Source organism: Mus caroli, chromosome 5 (genome assembly GCF_900094665.2).
Source record: "Mus caroli chromosome 5, CAROLI_EIJ_v1.1, whole genome shotgun sequence".
Lineage (NCBI taxonomy): Eukaryota > Metazoa > Chordata > Mammalia > Rodentia > Muridae > Mus > Mus caroli.
This window is the reverse complement of record NC_034574.1, coordinates 133,010,786-133,030,403: the sequence shown is the minus strand read 5'-3', so window position 1 is coordinate 133,030,403 and position 19,618 is coordinate 133,010,786. Positions and strand designations below refer to the sequence as shown.

The following is a 19,618-nucleotide window of genomic DNA, read 5'->3' as shown; positions in this document are numbered from 1 at the left end:
AAGTCCAATGGGCCTCTCTTTCCAGTGATGGCCGACTAGGCCATCTTTCGATACATATGCAGCTAGAGACAAGAGCTCCGGGGTTCTGGTTAGTTCATCATGTTGTTCCCCCTATAGGGTTGCAGATCCCTTTAACTCCTTGGGTACTTTCTCTAGCTTCTCCACTTCCTGCTGTTTTAAGGCTGCGCTTGCAGTTGCTGTTCTCTTGGGTCCTTGGGTCCTTTCAAGGTGTGGTTCAGTCTTCCTTCTTCATTGGTTAGGAGCTGCAGCACTGTTTTAGACACAGGTGACATCTACTCTCCTAGAGTAGGATTGGCTGTTGAGGTTCTTGGAAGCTCTGAGTAGGAGCTTGGGTAGGTGGTGTCTGCTGAGGACAGAGAGTGACTGTTCTCAGTCCTGTCCTGCCCAGACTCATCTGGGGAAGTCCAAGGAGGCCGACATAGTAATGGTAGTCACGGTGTGACTGGACCTTAGTGCTGTCCTGGGGATTAGTGTGCTGGCCCTGAAGGTGTGTGTGATAGGCACTCAGGACAGTAATGGCCCTGCCTGCAGCTGCCTTCCGTGTCCCTTTCCTAACTGTAGTCCTCTTCTCCGTGGGGAGTCTGAACGCATTTTAATGACAGCCTGAGCATGGCCAGACAAGATCTGCTGGCGCTGCAGAAGCTTCGCCTCATTCCAAGGTCAAGTCTGAAGTGTAGATTTTCCATGCTTTATCTTCTCTTGCAAGGAGGGTGGCGGTGAGCAGACAGTGTGACGAGTGACGAGTGTGTAGTGCGGTCCATGCCAATTCCCTCAGAGTGGGAGTCCCCATGCTGCTGCATCAGGAGCCCTGATATCCGGGGCTCCTGCATGCTCATGCGTCTGTCCTTTGTGATTGATAGGCCTACCTGGCTCCTCTGTGCACTATACTCCCTGACCATGCTCTTCCTTCTCCACAGCGCGAGGTGGATCGCAACCAGGAGCTCCTGGCACGCATTCGACAGCTCCAGGAGTGTGAGGCCACAGCAGAAGAGAAGATGCGGGAGCAGCTGGAGCGCCACAGGCTGTGCAAGCAGAACCTGGATGCTGTCAGTCAGCAGCTGCGGGAACAGGAGGACAGCCTGGCTTCGGCCAGGGAGGTGAGCGCCAGCCCATGCCGGGGACCTAGACTCACCCTGGTACAGATGGTTGTTTTCTAAGAAGAGTGCATGTACCCGTAATTCAACATGGTGACAGCAAGGCAAGATGTGTGTGAGCATGCCCACATGTGGGTAGGCACGTTATATGTGTGTGTGAGTGTGTGTGTGTGTGGCCAGAGACCAACCTTGGCTGGTTTTCCTCAGGTGCCATCACCTTGTTTTTGTTTTATTTTATTTTTATTTTAAAGATTTACTTATTATATACAAGTACACTGTAGCTGTCTTCAGACACTCCAGAAGAGGGCGTCAGATCCCATTACAGATGGTTGTGAGCCACCATGTGGTTGCTGGGATTTGAACTCATGACCTCTGGAAGAGCAGTCAGTGCTCTTAACCGCTACTCTCCAGCCCATTGTTTTTATTTTTAATTATACATAAGCATATGGATATGTGCATGTTAGTGCAGGTTCCCATGAAGACTAGGCTCTCTTTGTGGACCAGGCTGGTGTTGAACTCATGTCAGAGATGGGCCAGCCTCTGTCTCCCGAGTGCTGGGATTAAAAGTGTGTGTCACCATGCCCAGCTTCGCCCGTTCATTTTAAATACATCCATAGGGAGTGACTTCATTTTTGGGCTGTGATCATAGTGAAAACACTGATTTTTCCATCCTACAGGGTCAGTGAGTATGCTGAGCATAGGTATTGTTTGGTTGGTGTGAGGCAAGGTCTCAGGTTGTAGCCCAGGCTGAATTGGAGCTTGAGGCGGTCCACCTACCTCAGTCCCTCCAGTCCTGGGATGACAAGAGTGAACTGCTCCAAGTTTCTGACATTGGTCTTTGTAAATGAGAATTTCATAACTGTCCAGACATTGATTTTGTGTCCTCATACATTTTTGGTACATGGCTTCCTGTGTGTACCCATTGGTTTCCCCAGTGTTGCTTCATTTGGGTAAACGGTGCAGGACGACAGGCCTCGGGCAGCTCCCTGGCTGCTCCTGTCACCTGCTGGGCTGTGTTACCAGCCACTGTGACTGAGGTATTGGTGTCCCTGTCATCTTGTCTGTCATGGATAGGGAATGCTCTGTAAGTCCTGTTTCCTTTCTTCCGCAGAAGATGTAAGACTGTGCCTGTGGATTTGCATGTCTTTGATTAGCAGTGAGTTCTGTTAGCATCAGAGACAACCTTTGAAGCAGGGCGCAGGTGCAGCACAGTCCAGGGAAGCTGGTGCTGGTGTGTTTGGAGGTTGCCTGAGTGAGGGTTTGGAGAGAGTCTGCCCCCCCCCCCACCCCACCCCTAGGCCTCCTACCCGCTTCTGTGGTGTTCAAGATCACAGGTGCCGGAAGGGGGCAGCTGAGAGCGCCAAGGGCCAGCCGCATGGCGTCATTGGTATTCTGTCCCCACACCTTCTCCACTTGATAGATCCTTGGAGCGGGCTGCGGGCTATTTTTGCCTCTGTAGCGCTGGGGAGCATGTTAAGGTTGTTGGCGCATCTGTCTTCCGAAGCAAGTCTTGGCAGGAGAGGAGCTGTGATCTGTTTCCAGACGAGTGGGCTCTCGCTTCACATGGGCACAGGCCTGGCCCTGGTCCTTGGCCCTTCTACAGTAGAGGAGGCCTTTGCATACCCCTCAGTGATTAGTAGGAGAGGCCCAGTGGCCCTTCCTTAGGGAAGCTCTTCCATGTCATGTGCCCCAATTCATATTCCGCCACCCCCAACCCCCGCCTGCAGTTCTGCCGTTCATCTGCTCACTTGTGGATTTGCACACCTTCCCCATGGTATTTGTCCTTCATCAGGGCAGGCTGTCCCTGTTATAGTGTCTGGTACCTGTGTGCACTACTGAATGCAGAGACCTCCAAAGGGTGGTACTCACTGTAGATGATTTTTATTTATGTGTGTGTGTGTTCTTGTAAGTATGCATGCTGCATGCAGGTGCACACACATTGCACACACTTGGAGAGCAGGCATTGAAGTTGAAGGTCTTTTTCAGTCCCTGCCCACCTTATTTGTGATATGGGGGTCTCTTATAGACCTGGAGCTGTCTTCTGACTTGATTAATTCCAGGAGTCTCTTGTCTGCTTCCTTAGTGCTGGGGTTGCAGGTGTGTGGCACCACACCTAGTGTCCCAGTCAGGGTTTCTATTGCTGTGACAATACACCATGACCATGCAGCTTGGGAGGCAGGAGTGGTTTTTTTCAACTTGATAGCTTACTGTCTGTGGTGGAGAGAAGTTAGGGCAAGGGCTCAAGGCAGAAGCCTAGAGGCAAGAGCTGAAGCAGGGGCTGTGGAGGGACACAGCTTACACCCTGTTTGTTCCTCATGGCTTACTCAACCTGCCTTGTAGCACCCAGGCTCGTCTGCCCAGGGTGGCACCACCGCAAGTGAGTCAGGCCACTCCTTACCAATCACCAATCACAAAAATGCCCCTTAGACTTCCCCTCAGGTTAGTCTGGTGGAGCATTTTGTCAGTTGATGTTCCCTTATCCAAGATGACTGTCCCTTTTGTCAAGCTGACAGAGCTAGCTGACGTCCTTAGCTTATCACACGGTGCTGGGATCTGAGCTCGACGCCTCGTGTTTGTGCAACAAGCACTTTCCTGAGGGAGCCTTTCCCCAGTTTCCTGATATAAAAACAAGCTGTATTTCATTTTATTTTATATGAATGAGTGTTTTGCTTGCTTGTATCTAAGTATACTATATACATTCCTGTTGCCACAGAGGCTGGAAGAAGGCATTAGGTCCCCTGGCTACTTTGTGGGTGCTGAGAAATGAATCTGAAAAAGTGGACAGTGTGTTTAACCCGAGCCAGATCTCCAGGCCCTTGATTTTTGTTTTTGTTTATTATTTTTTTTTTAAAGATTTATTTATTTATTACATGTAAGTACACTGTAGCTGTCTTCAGACACTCCAGAAGAGGGCGCCAGATCTCATTACGAATGGTTGTGAGCCACCATGTGGTTGCTGGGATTAGAACTCTGGACCTTCGGAAGAGCAGTCGGGTGCTCTTACCCACTGAGCCATCTCTCCAGCCCCTGTTTATTATTTTTTTAAAGATTCTATTCATTATATATAAGTACACTGTAGCTGTCTTCAGACACTAGAAGAGGGCATCAGATCTCATTACAGATAGTTGTGAGCCACCATGTGGTTGCTGGGAATTGAACTCATGACCTCCGGAAGAGCAGTCGGTGCTCTTAACTGCTGAGCCATCTCTCCAGCCCTGTTTATTTATTTATTTTTTTGAGACAGGTTCTTACTGTGTGGCCCATGCTGTCCTCAGACTTACCCTTTAAGTCAACCTTAGACTTGCATCCCTCTAGCCTCAGGCTCCCAGGGGTTAGGATTAAAGGTCTGCGCCCTGTAATCTGGTTTGAACATGCTCTTTTTTTCATTTTGCTTCTTTTAAGTTTATTCATGCTAGCATGACTTGTGTGTGTGTGGTGCCAATGTGGAGCTCAGAGGCCGACTGTGAAGTTGGCTTTCCCCCTGCTTTATGTGAGTCCTTTCTGAGTGGCCAGTGCTTTGCAGTTGAGCTGTCCCACCAGCCCTGGTGATTGTCTGCCTGTCTCCCCCTTCCTTTCTTTCTTTTTTTCATTTTTTTCTTTCTTTCTGTTTTTCTTTTTTTCATGTCAGGGATTTATGTAGTTCAGGCTGGCCTCAAACTAGCTATATAGAGAGACTTTTCTCCCTAGGGTGTGGTCTGCTCTTCCCCTGTAAGGGACAAAAGACACTCGTGGGGAAGCAGTGAGTTTGTTAGGTTTATGCATGTGAATATAGGTGCTCATGGAAGCTGGGTGCTGGGGGCATTGTATTCCCCAGAGCTGGCATTATAGACAGGTGTGCCACTCGGTGTGAGTGTTGGGAACTGAATCCGGGTGCACTGGAAGAGTAGTATGTGCTCTTAACAACTGGGCCCTATCTCTGTTTTCAACTTATATATATATCTGTTTTCAACATTCATTCATTCATTCATTCATTTATTTAGGGTTTTTCGAGACAGGGTTTCTCTGTGTAGCCCTGGCTGTCCTGCAACTCACTCTGTAGACCAGGCTGGCCTCAAACTCAGAATCCGCCTGCCTCTGCCTCCCAAGTGCTAGGATTAAAGGCGTGCACCACCATGCCCGGCTATTCATTTATTTTTTAAGACAAGATCTTACTCTAGAGCGCTGGCTGGCTTAGACTCATATGGTCCTCCTGCCTCTGCCTCTGAGCGCCAGGGTTGGAGATGTGGGCCTGGTGCTTTACCTTCTTTTGACCTTTTCCTATTTTGAGGTAGGTTCTCAGTAAGCTGCCCAGATTGGCTTTGAACCCACTCTGTAGCCTTCATGGCAATTAAACTTTGAACTCACCTGCTTCAGTCTCCCAAGTAGCTGTCTTAACAGGCCTGCTTCACCAGCTGAGCTCTGAAGCTAAGTTCTGACGATGACCTACATCTTGGCCAGGACCTTGCTGTCTTTCCATCCCGGGTTATGTTATGTTGGAATGTTGACATTCAGGCGCTATGGAGGCTTGGAGTGTGATGGAGGTCCAAGGTGTGGAAAATGCTGAAGTAGACATGTGGGGTCCAGGGTGCTGGATGTGGTACCCTGTATGGAGGCTAATAGACTTTAGAGTATCAGACGTAGCCAGGACCAGCTTCCCTAGAGGCTCTGACCCTCATCTGTGTCAGTAGTGTGGAGCACAAGGCAGGCATTGAGCCGGGATGCTCATGAGAGACAGTGTTGTCTACTCATGACATGCTTCCAGGACAGTGGGCTCTGTTCTGTCCTGCATAGCATACGGAGGCGCACTGCCCTTCCTTTCTCTTTGGTTTCTGTGAGGGAGAGCTGTGCTTGGGTACTTTTGGTTCATTGTCTGCATGCAGATGGGGCCTCACTGAGCAGCCAGTTTTGTTTTCTTAACTTCCAGATGATTAGTTCATTGAAGGGGCGTGTCTCGGAGCTGCAGTTGAGTGCCATGGACCAGAAGGTACAGGTCAAGCGGCTGGAGTCTGAGAAGCAGGAGCTGAAGGAGCAGCTGGAGCTGCAGCAGCGGTGAGAGCCTGGCCAGTCGCTAAGACAGTCCAAAGGCTGCATGGAGAACACAGCGAGGCCTCTGGACTTGGGAAGTGTGTGTCAGAATAAGACGGTGACAGCCTCGTTCCCTTCTTCCTGGGGCTGGCTTCCACAGAGGGACGAAGCTACGCTAGGTTTTGAGGGCGTGGGCTGCTGTGCTTGGGCAAGCCGTTCTAGGTCACAGAGGACACAGATATGTGGTAGCTAGTGGGTGGCAGTCAGGAGCCTTTGGATTCTGCCCTGAAGGTCTGGCCCTTACCCTAGGGCAGGCATTGCCTTAGGATTGTACCCTTAGTGTGGGCAGGCCTGGGTGGCCTCTGATGCTTGCTGTGACGCCAGACTAGCAGACACTGTGGATTGAGTGGTGGACAAAGAACTAGGTCGTGCCACAGGTAGCCTGGGCTCCTTTGTAGCCCCATCAGACAATGTCACAATCTTAGAGGTTGGCTCAGGACTTGAGGTTCCCTGGATAAGGTGTGTGTGTGTGTGTGTGTGTGTGTCCATGTGTGTGTGTCCATGCTGGGGGTAAGGTTGAAGTGGCATTATGGACTGGCCTTACATGTACTTCTCTCACAGGAAATGGCAAGAGGCAAATCAGAAGATCCAGGAGCTGCAGACCAGTCAAGACGAGAGAGCTGAGCATGAGCAGAAGATTAAGGTAGGTGCTTCCTGCCTAGATGTGTGCTCGGTGGCATATGAGGAGGCATGCTGATTGCCTTGTGGATGCCAAGCCCTGTGCTGGCTCCTTGGAGGCCACAGTGAGCGCTCAAGTGCCCCAGTGATGATGACCCACTAGAAATCCATGGGAAAAGGCTAACACAGAGGACTGCAATCTAGGCTTAGAGAGGTGTGAGCCCAGCCACAGAGGCCAAGATGAGACACTATGAGTTTGAGAGCGAGTGCTCCATGAAGTAGAGTTGGGGGTGGAGATCCTGTGCGAGTCTGCACAGCTAAGCATGGCCGAGCGAGATCACCAGGGCTCTGATTTAAGTTCAGCCTCGTTTATTTTGGTGAGTGTTGCTGGAGAGGTGGTGCCGCCGAGACCTCCCTTCCTTGGTTTCCTGTTGCCTTTACTGTGATAGCCAGTCCCAGGAAGGAGACTGTGTCAGTTGTCTCCCTGTGTGTGTGTGTGTGTGTGTGTGTGTGTGTGTGTGTGTGAGAGCATCAAGGCAGTAGGCTGTGCTCCTTGTGCCTCTGGCACTGCTTTACCTGGCTCTGTTGTCTTTTGGACTTATTTGCTTAAAGATCAATTTTTATTTTTATATGTGTGGATATGGGTGTCTGCAGAGACCAGAAGAGGCCTGGAATTGGAGTTAAGATGCTAGCTGCCTAACCAGATGCTAGGAACTGAATTTGGGTCCTCTGGAAGAGCAGCAAGTATTGTTAGTTGTTGAGCCTTCTCCCTAGGCCCGAGTCCAACCTTCTTACCTCTCCCAATTCCCTTGTGCATAGAGGTTGACCAGTTGGTCTTCTCTGTCTCTTTGTTCCCACTATTTGACTCTAGCTGGATGGAGCTGGGCTCTATGAAGGGTCCTGATCAATTGTTTTGGTCCTGGTTTTATATTTAGTTTGTTCAGTGACTTGTCACTAGGTTCCTGTGCTACCTTGTTGAGAGCCATAGTGACAGGTGCAGTATAGGTAGGCCTGTTGCACAGTGGGAACAGATGCAAGGGTTGCAGCTTCACCACCCATGTGGCAGAAGTTGACCACAGGTGGCCAGAGGGGCCTGTGACACTGAACCGTTGGGGACCAGAGGGCTGGATGGTGTGTGGCCAGGCACAGGCAAGAGGGACAGTGGTGTGGGTACTGGCTCTTGGGTACTCCAGTGCTGCTCCAGAGGTGGTGTTGAGGATGCAGCATAGCGGGTTAGCCTTGGAACACTTCCTAGACTGTCTGGGCTGTGGAGACCATTGAGGTCCTAGGACAAGTTAGAAGACCTTTGCTTTGCTTAAAAAAAAAAAAAAAGAAAAAAAAAGAGGCAGCCGGGCAGTGGTGGCGCACGCCTTTAATCCCAGCACTTGGGAGGCAGAGGCAGGCAGATTTCTGAGTTCGAGGCCAGCCTGGTCTACAGAGTGGGTTCCAGGACGGCCAGGGCTACACAGAGAAACCCTGTCTTGAAAGACCAAGGAAAAAAAGAGAAGAAAAGAAAAAGAAAAAAGAAAAGAAAAGAAAAGAGAAAGGCTTATTTAATTAAAAATTAGGTGTATATGTAGGTATGTATGTGTGAGAATGTGTGTGTGAATGCAGGTGTACGGGCGTGCCAGAGATGTCATATCCCCTGGGCCTGGAGTTATAGATAGTTGTGAGTTTGACAGGTATGCTGGAGGTCAGTGTTGTTCCTTAGGATGTTGTCTACTCTTTTCTTTTCTGGACAGGTCTGGTTGGCAAGTTGTAGCCCTGGATAAGGTGTGTGTGTGTGTGTGTGTGTGTTAGGAAGCATTGAGGGGATTTAGGGCCTCATACTTTCTTGCATGGCAAGTGATTACTGACCGAGCAGGTTCCCTAGCTTCTGACACCTCCATTTTTTTGTGTCTTCTCCTAAACTGACTGTCATGATCTCCATGTCTGTCTGTCTGCCTTCTCCAGATCATTCCATGGTTGAAGTCCTGTGTGTCCTTCAGACCAGCCTCTCTGTTTTACAGAGGCTGTTTGCAGTTCTTCTGGCTGCTTACTCTCTCTGCCTCTCACAGGACCTGGAGCAGAAGCTGTGTCTACAAGAGCAGGATGCAGCTGTGGTGAAGAGCATGAAGTCTGAGCTGATGCGGATGCCTAGGATGGAGCGTGAGCTGAAGAGGCTGCATGAAGAGAACACTCATCTAAGGTGAGGGCTCATGCACAGCCTGCTGCCTCTAGTTGGTAGTTGGGTCCCTGGACTTGGTGTCCCTGGGGCTTGTCCTCCACATGCGTGACTGTTCTGGCCCTGTAGGGAGATGAAGGAGACCAATGGGCTGCTCACAGAGGAGCTGGAAGGTCTGCAGAGGAAACTGAGCCGGCAGGAGAAGATGCAGGAGGCTCTGGTTGACCTGGAGTTGGAAAAGGAGGTGAGTAGTGGGTGAGTTGTCTCTCTTGGGCCGTCCTCTGCCCTGGCCGGAGCACCCTGAGCATCTCCATTACACATTGTAGTTGGTCAGCTGTGGGGATGCTGTGCTTGTGTGGTGGGCGGTACAATCGGTTATGTGATCCTGCAGTCACTGCTGCCTATTGCAGATAGAAGCCTCTTGGATTCAAGCTCACAGTGATAGATTCTATGGGCATAAGTGTAGCTGCTTAGAAGGCAACTTGACAGATCCACCACACACAATAGCTGTTGCTTCTGTACTGAGCTCTGTCCTCAGCCATGAGCTCTTGACTGGGTTTACAGTACCAGATGGGGTTCCCTCTTCTGGAGTGTGCATCAAATCCAATCAGAAAGCAGTTGGTTACCCTGGTAACATACCTGCCATTGTTGCACATGTAGGCTCATTTTGGCTGCTTGTTATTGTGCACACAGGCTCTAAAGCTGGGTAAGACTGTTAATGACAGTTTTTCCCATGAGCCTGCATAGTACCTTGCAGACCTCCAAGGACTTGCTAGCAGGGAGGAAGCTTCTAGCTCAGTTCTAGCTTGATTTATCTGTTCTTGATGGCATGCACTGTCTTTAGCAACAACATCTTACTATGTAATTCTGGTGGTCAACCAATAGCAATGGCTATTTTCCTCCATTGTATTAGAGCCTCAGAAGCCTCTCCTTTTGTTTTGAGATGGTCTCACTCTTAACCTGGGGCTAGCTAATTCAGCTCGGCTGGGTGATCAGTGAGCTCTGCCTGTCTGTTCTCCTCCAGCATTGGATTTTAGGTGTTTGTTCTATGCCCAGTTTTTGTTAAATGAGCATTAGGGAGTGAATGCAGGTTTCATGCTTGTGTGCTAATCTGTTTGCTTGACTGAGCCATCTCCCAAGCTCCATCTCTGTCTTCCTTTAGAAGTCCAAGCCAGATGAGTTTCTGTTGGCACCAGAGAGTTCTCTGTGACCAGCCTGTGCTGCAGTTCCTATCTATTTGTGCTGTCCCAGACAGGCCTCTCTTGGACACTGGCTTTGTAGGCAAAAAGACCTGGAACTTCTTTTGTCCTTTCCTCTGGCATTCTGTCCAGAGAGCCATTCTTTCATTCTTGCATGAGGGAGTTAAGTCTAGAGCAAGCAAAGGTAAAAGAGCAGTACAATAAGCAGCAGTAGAGAGGCAGCAGACAGTGCAAAGCAGCTCACTGAGAGCTTGCAGCATCCCACAGAGACGACTCAGAAGTCCTGCTGGGGTCCCAGGAGTCTGTTGTGGGTACAGTGTCTCTGCATGGCTGAGGCTTTCGGCTTCACACTCCCACAACAGGCATTTTTATACCATGAATAAGCAGTGGTTACCTTTGTTGGATGCTTTAGCTATTTTGTTTGTTTGTTTGTTTGTTTTTCGAGACAGGGTTTCTCTGTATAGCCTTGGCTATCCCGGTGCCTGCCTCTGCTCCTGAGTGCTGGGTTTAAAGGCGTACACCACCATGCCTGGCTCCCCTTTAGCTATTCTTAAGCCCCCACCCCCAAACCCCCAGACAGGGTTTCTCTGTATATCCCTGGCTATTTTGGAACTTAACTCTATAGACTAGGCTAGCCTCGAACTCAGATCCACCTACCTCTGCTTCCTGAGTGCCACTACTGGGCAGGCACCAAGATTTTGTAATGTCATAGTCATAGTAGCTTGTAGTTCTCGTTTCTCTTTGTTGCTGGACCAGGGGCCAGCCTGTTCCAGATGTTGACATAAACTGGTTGGACTCTGAGATAATGAAGGCCACCTTGGTCCATGAGCCTACTTTCATGAGCCCAAATGTCACGCAAACAGCACATGACTTTTACCAACATAATTTATATCACACCTGGATGTAATGTTTTTTGTTTGTTTGTCTTTGACAGTTTTTGAGGTTTAGGGTGCTTAGCTTGAAGTCCTATAAGGAAGTGTGCTTGCTGTTGACACTGGGTCTATCCATGCCCACCTGTGAAAAGTGGTCAGGGCCTGGCTGGGAACAGTGTCCTGTAATGCTGGTGGTGGAAAAATTAGTAGCTGAGCAACAGTCCCACCCTTTTAAAGTTTTTATTTTATGTTTGTGTGTGTGAGTGTGTATGTGTGTTAGAAAGAGTGAGTACATGTGTCTTAGTGTATGTGTGTATGTATGTATATATGTGTGTATGTGTGGGTATGCATGTGAGAAAATGAGTGCACATGCCACAATGTATATGTGTGTATGTATGTGAGAAAAAGTGAACCCATGTGCCACAATGTATATATATTTTGTGTGTGTGTGTGTGTGTATGCATATATATATGTGTGTGTGTGTGTGTGTGCTTGTGTGTGTATATCTGTATGTATGTGGGAAAGAGCAAGTGTGTATATGTGCAGTGGTGTTTGTGTGGATTTCCCAGGACAATTTGTGAGAGTAAGTTTTCTCCCACTGTGTGTATTCTGGGGCATGGTAATGAGCTCCTTCATCTTGCTGGCCCTCGCTATGCTGCCCGTCCTGGGCACAGGATTTGTTTTTTTTTTTTAAAGTCTAGTAAGTTTTTATTTAACAAATCTCCAAAAGCTTTTTAAGGGAGAGTTGAAAGGCCAATCAACAGATTGTTCACAAAAATTAAATATCCATTTGAGTTTAAAAAGTGAGTTCATACCTTAAATGTTATACCAAAGTCTGCTCCAAATGTAAAATAGGAAACTATGCATATGTTTCTTCCAGTATAGAAGCAAATAAAATAACATAATATCTTAGGTTTTATATTGACTATTTAGCTATAACTTACAACAATTATTTATAAAGAAAAAATAACATGATAATTTGAATTTTATCAAAATTGGAAACTTTGCAAAATGAAAAGTTGACAATATGAAAACATGAGCTGGGCACAGGTTATTTTTTGGTTTTTTGTCAGTATTATTCTTGGCTGGCTTGGAACTTGCTAGTTAGACCAGGCTGCCTCTGGACTTTCAGAGGTCTGCTTGCTTTTCCCTCCAGAGTTCTGGGATTAAAGCCGTGGGGCATGCCTTGTGGGCTGAGAACCTTTTAAAACAATTTTATTTAACTTTTTGTTGATTTTGTGAATTTCATATCATGAACCCCAATTCCATTCATCTCTGTGTCCTCTGCCCTCTGCCCTTGCAACTTCCCCCCAAAAAGAAAGAATTGTTGTGGAAACTGTAGTGTTTCACAGTGTCCATACATCTTAACTTGCAAATGTTCATTGCAAAGAGTCACTGGGCTGGTTTGAGGTCTCTGGCTTCTGCTACACTATTGGTTCCTGACCGGAACTCCTCTCAGATATCCTGTGGCATAGAGATCCTGCAGCTTTGGATCTGCAGGGCTGGTAGGTCCAAAATCATGAATGAACCCTTGGTATCAGCTATGTGCTGGCTCCCTGAAGGGGGCTGATCTGAAGCACATATTCATTTCAGCTCCAAAGGGGTAGGGAGAGAGACTTTGTGGGAGTCAAGCTGGTCTGGAGCAGACACACAGGCATAGATGACCCTGTCTCCTCCTCATGGCTTGCTAGCCCGCATCTAAGTCATTTTGGTCCTGGCCTACCATAGAATTAGGGAAACCGTGGCTCTAGAACAGAGTTTGTCGGTCAGTAGGTCTAGGACTTAGCATTCTAGGATTTAGCGTTCTGAAAGAGACTCCTGGCTGGACTTGCACCATGGGGTAGGAAGGAGCAAGGCCTAGGCCAGTCATTTACCTTCATCTGCTAAGATCACCTAACCACCTGTGATCACAGATAGGATGGGGGACTCCAGTACCTTTGTCATTGTTTGCTTTCACATGACAGTTGCTGGGCAAGAGATTCTGATGGCTATAACTGTCTTTCTAGAAGCTGCTTGCAAAGCTGCAGAGCTGGGAGAACCTGGACCAGACCATGGGCTTGAATCTCAGGTAGGTAAGCTGCTGCTGTCTTCACCCCTAGCTGCTGGCTTGCAGTGCTTTCTTCTGCCTCCTGGCTCAGAGTCCGCAGAGGACAGGGCAGGCAGGCTCCTTCTTGTGCTGCGGTGAGGAGCTCTTGTTTAGGCTTACGAGTGTTTTACATGGGAGGGCGATTGAGCCTTACTGTAAAGACTGTTGAGAATCTGCATATCCACAGAGCTGCTGGTGGGGAAAGGGCATTGCAATGGCCTGCATGCTCACAGGACCCAGTGCATAGAAGGAAGTCACTGCTTTGGGGGAAAATGATAAACTTTGGGGACTGACTGACTGAGTTAAAACCCAATAATACTGGAAGATTCATGTCCCACTGGCGCCCTTGGAGCATCTCATGTTACTGGTCTGTGTCAGGTATGAGTGCAGAAATGCAGAATGGGTCACAGGGCAGAGCTGCTGGGCACTGTGTGTTCAACACATAGCAAGGGCAGGGTGTTCCCTGTGGTTCTCCCATCTGTACAGTTGTGAGGTGCCACTCACTGATGGCCTGACACATTTGTAGTTCAGTTTTGGGTTGCTTCTCAGCTGCCATCAACAACTGTCATCCCTGAGTCTTGGTCTGGATGTCACCCTTCATGATGGCTGTGTCTGTTCTAGGACTCAGGGAAGTTGGGGGTATATTAGTTGGGATAAGGTGTTGGAGCTTGGGCACAGGCCTGTGGGATTCAAGCAGCCCTTTGTTGTAATACTTCCGGCTTGCTGGCTGTCTTCCTGCTGCTCTGAGTAACAAGGCCAGATGAAGACTGCCTGAGCTCAGCTGTCTTGTAATCACACTGTCCCCTGCTGGCTCTGGAGCCGTCACCTTCTGATGGCAGCATTGCCTTCCGTTCTGTTACTTGACAGTGCCTCTTCATTTCCTTTCCAGTCCATTTGCAGAACCCTTCTTTCAGAGGCTGGCCCAGCAGGCCCAGTGCTGTGTGTTTCCTCCTGTCTTCTGGGCTTATTAGCTGCCGGCAAGGGTCCCTCCTACCCCTGGGGATACTCTGCCCAGACAAGACACCTCCGTGACTTCTTTCTTGTGATGGAGATCAGAGGCCCCTCATGTCCAGCTGGACCAGCCCTGTTGGAACACTGGTGTGCTGGTTTGCCTGCGTGTCTGGTGCCTGCCGCATGGTACTTAGTGCCAATCAGTTCTGTGGAGCCGTTGCCTTGGCTGGAGGAGCACAGGTCACAGTGGCCAGGTTGCAGTGTCTAGCTGCTGTGTGAGCCCTTTCCCCAGCTGACTGCCCTGTGCAGGGCTCGGCTGCTTTGAGGGCAAGCTGGTCCTTGGTTGCTGTCTAGCTACCTGGGCCAAGCAAGAGAGAGGAGTGGGTGCTTATGGTGCTCCACATTCTTATCGAGGAATGTGGGGAGACCCTTCTTAGGAGCTATACTGCCCTGGACCCCTCTTCTCTTAACTGAGGAGTGCAGGGCTTCTACCAGCTGTGTTTGTAAGGTCCAGCAGGCTCATGTCCTTAGGAAGCATCTCAGCTGGTAACTATCCTTTCTAGAAGGCAAAGGGCACTGGCCTCTTGGTTCATAGCCCCCTTGGTCTCCTGATAGCTGCCGTTCATGCATTGCCCTGGGCTGCTAGGCTGCCTGGCACCTTGAAAGCTCAGAGTCACCTGCTTGCCTTCCCTGTGCACCAAGGGCAGAGATTTGGGTACAGGCCAGGGTCAAGGCTGAACTCTGGATGAAATGGATTCACCATTGTGGCTACACTTGTTCTGTGATGGTGACAGATGCAGACCAGCTGTATTAAATGTGCTCCCTTAACATGAGAAGCTGGGTCTGGGCGCCAGGACATATGCTTGAGTGTGCACTAAGAATGTGTGATGCAGCCGGGTGTGGTGGCACACGCCTTTGATCCCAGCACTTGAGAGGCAGAGGCAGGCGGATTTCTGAATTCGAGGCCAGGCTGGTCTACAAAGTGAGTTCCAGGACAGCCAGGGCTACACAGAGAAACCCTGTCTCGAAAAAATTAAAAAGAAAAGAGAAGAGAAGAGAAGAGAAGAGAAGAGAAGAGAAGAGAAGAGAAGAGAAGAGAAGAGAAAAGAAAAGTGTGATGCCTGGGTTCATTTCTCAGCAACTGGTCCTTAACAAGTGGATGGGGGCTGAGGTGCTCAGTGGATGAATCCATTACTATGCAAGCCAGACAGCTTCAGGTAGATTTCTAGAATGTAGGCAAGGGTACAGGAGAGAACCAGTTCCACACAGCTGTCCTCTGTCCTTTGTACATGAGTCACACACCTCACATATACAGTAGGAGCAATAGAAACGAAAAAGGGAAACATTAGATTTTGGGGGAAATTAATATTCTTGGTTCTCTGGTCTGATGAGGATTTTGGATTTTCTGTTTTTTTTTTAACATCTATCTGTCTGTCTCCTTTTCTCTCTTCTCTCTTCTCTCTCTCTCTCTCTCTCTCTCTCTCCCTCCCTCCCTCCCTGTGTGTGTGTGTGTGTTTGTGTATGCACATGCATGTGTGAGTTCGTGTCCATCCAGTGTGTAGGTGTCTGTGCAGGCCAGAAGAGGGTGTTGGATTTCCTGGAACTGGAGTTACAGGTGGTTGTGAGCTATCATGTGGGTGCTAGAAACTGAATATGGATCTTGTAAAACAAAACAAAAACAAAACACACACAAAAAACCCCAGACAGTGCTTTTAACAGCCGAACCATCTCTTCAGCCCCAAGGCTTCCCCTACCACCACCTTCTTCTTCTCCTCCTCCTCCTCCTCCTTCTTCTTTTAAAGATTTATTTATTTATTTTATGTATGTGAGTACACTATTGCTGTACAGATGGTTGTGAGCCTTCATGTGGTTGTTGGAATTGAATTTTTAGGACCTCTGCTTGCTCCGGTCAATCCTGCTCGCTCTAATTGGCCCTGCTCACTCAGTCCGTGCTTGCTCTGACCCAAATATTTATTTATTATTATACTTAAGTACACTGTAGTTGATTTCAGACACACCAGAAAAGGGCGTCAAATCTCATTCTGGGTGGTTGTGAGCCACCATGTGGTTGCTGGGATTTGAACTCATGACTTTCAGAAGAGCAGTCAGTGCTCTTACCCGCTGAGCCATCTTACCAGCCTGAACCTTTTTTTTTTTTTTTTTTTTTTGTGGTAGGTTTTTTTAGGTTGTTTGTGTAAGGCTAGGAGGGTGACTGACTGAAGCATGGGGTGCTGAGATTAGACATGATGCAGGATGGGGCAGAAGTAATGGAAGGATGGGACAAAGTTAGGGTTCAGTGCCAGGACAGAGTCTCCTTAGAAGTCATACATTTGCTGCCGGGCGTGGTGGCGCACGCCTTTAATCCCAGCACTTGGGAGGCAGAGGCAGGCGGATTTCTGAGTTCGTGGCCAGCCTGGTCTACAAAGTGAGTTCCAGGACAGCCAGGGCTACACAGAGAAACCCTGTCTCGAAAAACCAAAANAGCCTGGTCTACAAAGTGAGTTCCAGGACAGCCAGGGCTACACAGAGAAACCCTGTCTCGAAAAACCAAAAAAAAAAAAAAAAAAAAAAAAGAAGTCATACATTTGCCTACTCACATCTACTCACATAGTCATACATGTATGTACGTATGCATAAGCACATATACATACAGATGCACATAAGCACAAACACACAGCACACCCATACACATACATGACTATGTACTAGTTTAAGGATGCACTCTTTAGCTTGAGACAGCCTGCATGTCTACCTGTCTGATGTGTAATGCTGTGGATTCTGAGATATAGCAACCAGTAGGTGGCACTGCCTCCTTGATGATCATCTTTCTTCCAGGAGGCTTGTGAGCACCTGTGGCAGCCTGTCCTGGGGCTTCCTGCCCTTCCATAGGGACTTCCTCACTAGTATCAGGGATCTTGTTAACTGAGGCACAAGGGGTCTGGGTCCACTGGCTGCCTTCTTATGGACAGGCAGGTTGTCGCCAAAGTCTGTGCTCTCCCTGTCTGTCTGTCCATCTGTGACCATCGTCTCTCAGAGTCCTTGTCCCCTAGGATCGGAGTACTGATGGTGTCTGGTGCAGATCCTGTGAGGATGAGGTCTGGCTACCCTGAGGGGCTCAGCCATAGTGTGGCTGTTACTTTCCTCATTGCCGTGACAGACAGGTTATCTGACAGAACAGCTTGACTCTGGCTCCAGTGTGAGTGTAAAGTCTACCAAGTGGAGAGCGTGGTGACGAGAGCATGGGGCAGTTGCTCTCATTGTATCCACAGCTGGGAAGCGGAGAGATGAGTGGGGGCTCAGCCGCTTTCTCCTTTTTATTGAGACCAGCTCACTGAATTGTGCCATCTCCATTCAGGTTGGCTTGAAACTCCATGGAAACACCTTTATAGTCGTGCCAGATGTGTGTCTCCTAGGTAACAGTAAATCCAACCAAGCTGACCATGCAGATTAACCGTCATACCTAGGTTAAAACAGTGTTTTGGCTTGTGTGAGTTCCTCATGGTGTAACAGTGTTGCTGTCTGCACTGTGACACTTCTTATGTCTGAGGAGCCTAGAGTTATTAGGGGGGAGTGTTTAAGCAAGTCGACTGGGGTGGTTAGCCACTGTAAACCAGGAATCAGATGCTGAAATCTAACTGTAGACACACTGTGATGTGTCCTGCGCATTGGGCCACGTGGGTGAGGAGAGATGGGCTGACAACCTGTGTCCAGTGCATGGAATCATGTGGGCTGAGTCAGATAGCTCTCTCTACTGTGTGTCTAGTGCACAGGGCCATGTGGGCAGGAACACATGCTTCTGTCTTCCTCTGGTGAATCCAGTGTATGGAGTCACATGAGCTGGAGCTGACAAATTTGTATCTATTTGTGTCCAGTGCAGAAGGGTCGTGTGGACTGGGGTAAATGGACTTGTCTCTCTCAGATTCATCTAGTGCCATGGGGCATGGGGGCTGGGGCAGATGGTACTGTTGTGAATGGTGTGGTTATGCACAGAGTCACATGGGGCTGAGCACACAGTGCTCTCTATCTGCCATGTGTCCAGTACATGGTGTCATGTAAGCTGGGGTGGATGTACACAGGGCCATGTGGGCTGGGCGTGGACAGGCTTTGTGCCATGGAGAGTAATGGGCAGGAAAGTGCCCGGTAGTGTACACATATGATGCTGTGGCATGGGGTCAACAGAGCCTTCTGTGTTGTGTGGCAAGTACCAGTGTGGGTAAGCCGGTGACCTTAATCCTCAGGGACTTTTTGGAAGTTCCGTGGGGGATTGGCACAGTGTTGTCATGAGGGGCATGGAGAGTGATGACATCTTGACCTTGGTCTCTTGGGGCAGACTGTGGGAAAGGGCTTTCAGTATGGAGAGTAAATGACTGCAGACAGAAACAGCCTGCACGATGGTGTGGCTGTGGAGAGAGGCTGGCAGGATGGTGGAGCAGGAGTAGAGGGCGCTAACTTCAGGAAAATCAGCTGTCTCCATAGAGCTTTCAAGTTGGATGATTGGTTAACAACCCAGCACTTGCTTTTGATTGAGAACATTCTGAAAGCTCAGAAAGAAGGGAGGCTCAGCAGCCAGAGAGAAGGCACCTGGAAACAACTGCGGCAGATCCAACACTGGTGACCCTTATGCTAGGGATGAGGCATGTGTTCTCAGCACCATGCTCACACTGTAGATGCTGCCCCTCATGTGTTGAATTTCCTCGCCTGTGTGACTAGTTACCGAGCAGGTCATCCTGGGAGTGAGTAGATGCTTCCTCGGGTAAGTATGCTTGACCTGAGCTCCCTCTGGTCATCAATACCCTGTAAAGAACCAAGCATGGCTGTATGTGCCTGTAACCTGTATTCCTAGCACTCACTGTGAGGGGCAGAGTTCAGCGAGAGACCCCACCCCAAGAGAATAAAGCAGAGAATGACAGAGCAGGACACTTGGACAGCCTCTGCACGCATGTGGATGGGTGTGTACACATGCACATATGTCCCCTCCCCTGCAGAAATCAGGATGTGTGGCCTGGATAGGAAAAGACTATCTGGAGACAACATAATCATGTAGGGCTTCCAAAGTATCAATAAAAAGCTCTTTGGACCCATCAGCCAGGTCTGCAGGGTCCTAGAACGGGTGACAGTTGACAAGAATAGACGGTATTTCTGAGTACCGTGGCGACCTGTGGGAAGGACACGGCGTGTATAGTAGCATCAGAACAGTGCAGCACTGAGGGATAAATTTAACACAGCATGTCCAAGATCTGTGCTTTGCAAACATTAAGATGCAGCTGTCAGTAATTATGGATGACCTAATAATGGCAGGACGTGGTAAGAGACAGGGGAGGAGAAAATAGACCCTTCCCTCTTTGCTCCCAGGCGCCTGCTCGGCCCCGCACCCTGACACCAGATGGTTTTTTTTTTTTTTTTTTTCTGCACAGCAAGCAGTTCTCCAGTAGATGCCAGCTGGGCGTCCTACAATCCAGCTCAGACACTGTCAGAGTCTGGGTTGGTTCCCACAGGTTGAGACCTCAGACCTAAATGATTGGCCTACTAGGCTGCCTGCTCTCAATCCT

The 19,618-nt window shown here is 49.0% G+C and overlaps 1 protein-coding gene across 3 annotated transcripts in view; it reads left to right on the top strand.

Moving 5' to 3' along the window:
• Window positions 1–19,618, top strand: part of Mad1l1 (mitotic arrest deficient 1 like 1) — a 317,003-nt gene that overhangs the window by 13,196 nt on the left and 284,189 nt on the right. For 2 of the 3 annotated variants that reach the window (XM_021162520.1, XM_021162521.1), the window contains exons 4-9: window positions 939–1,118; window positions 6,019–6,143; window positions 6,741–6,822; window positions 8,855–8,985; window positions 9,091–9,205; window positions 13,039–13,100. In XM_021162520.1, coding sequence (XP_021018179.1) covers window positions 939–1,118; window positions 6,019–6,143; window positions 6,741–6,822; window positions 8,855–8,985; window positions 9,091–9,205; window positions 13,039–13,100 — 695 coding nt within the window. The remainder of the gene's footprint in view (window positions 1–938; window positions 1,119–6,018; window positions 6,144–6,740; window positions 6,823–8,854; window positions 8,986–9,090; window positions 9,206–13,038; window positions 13,101–19,618) is intronic. The other variant, XM_029477688.1, reaches the window with a different exon arrangement.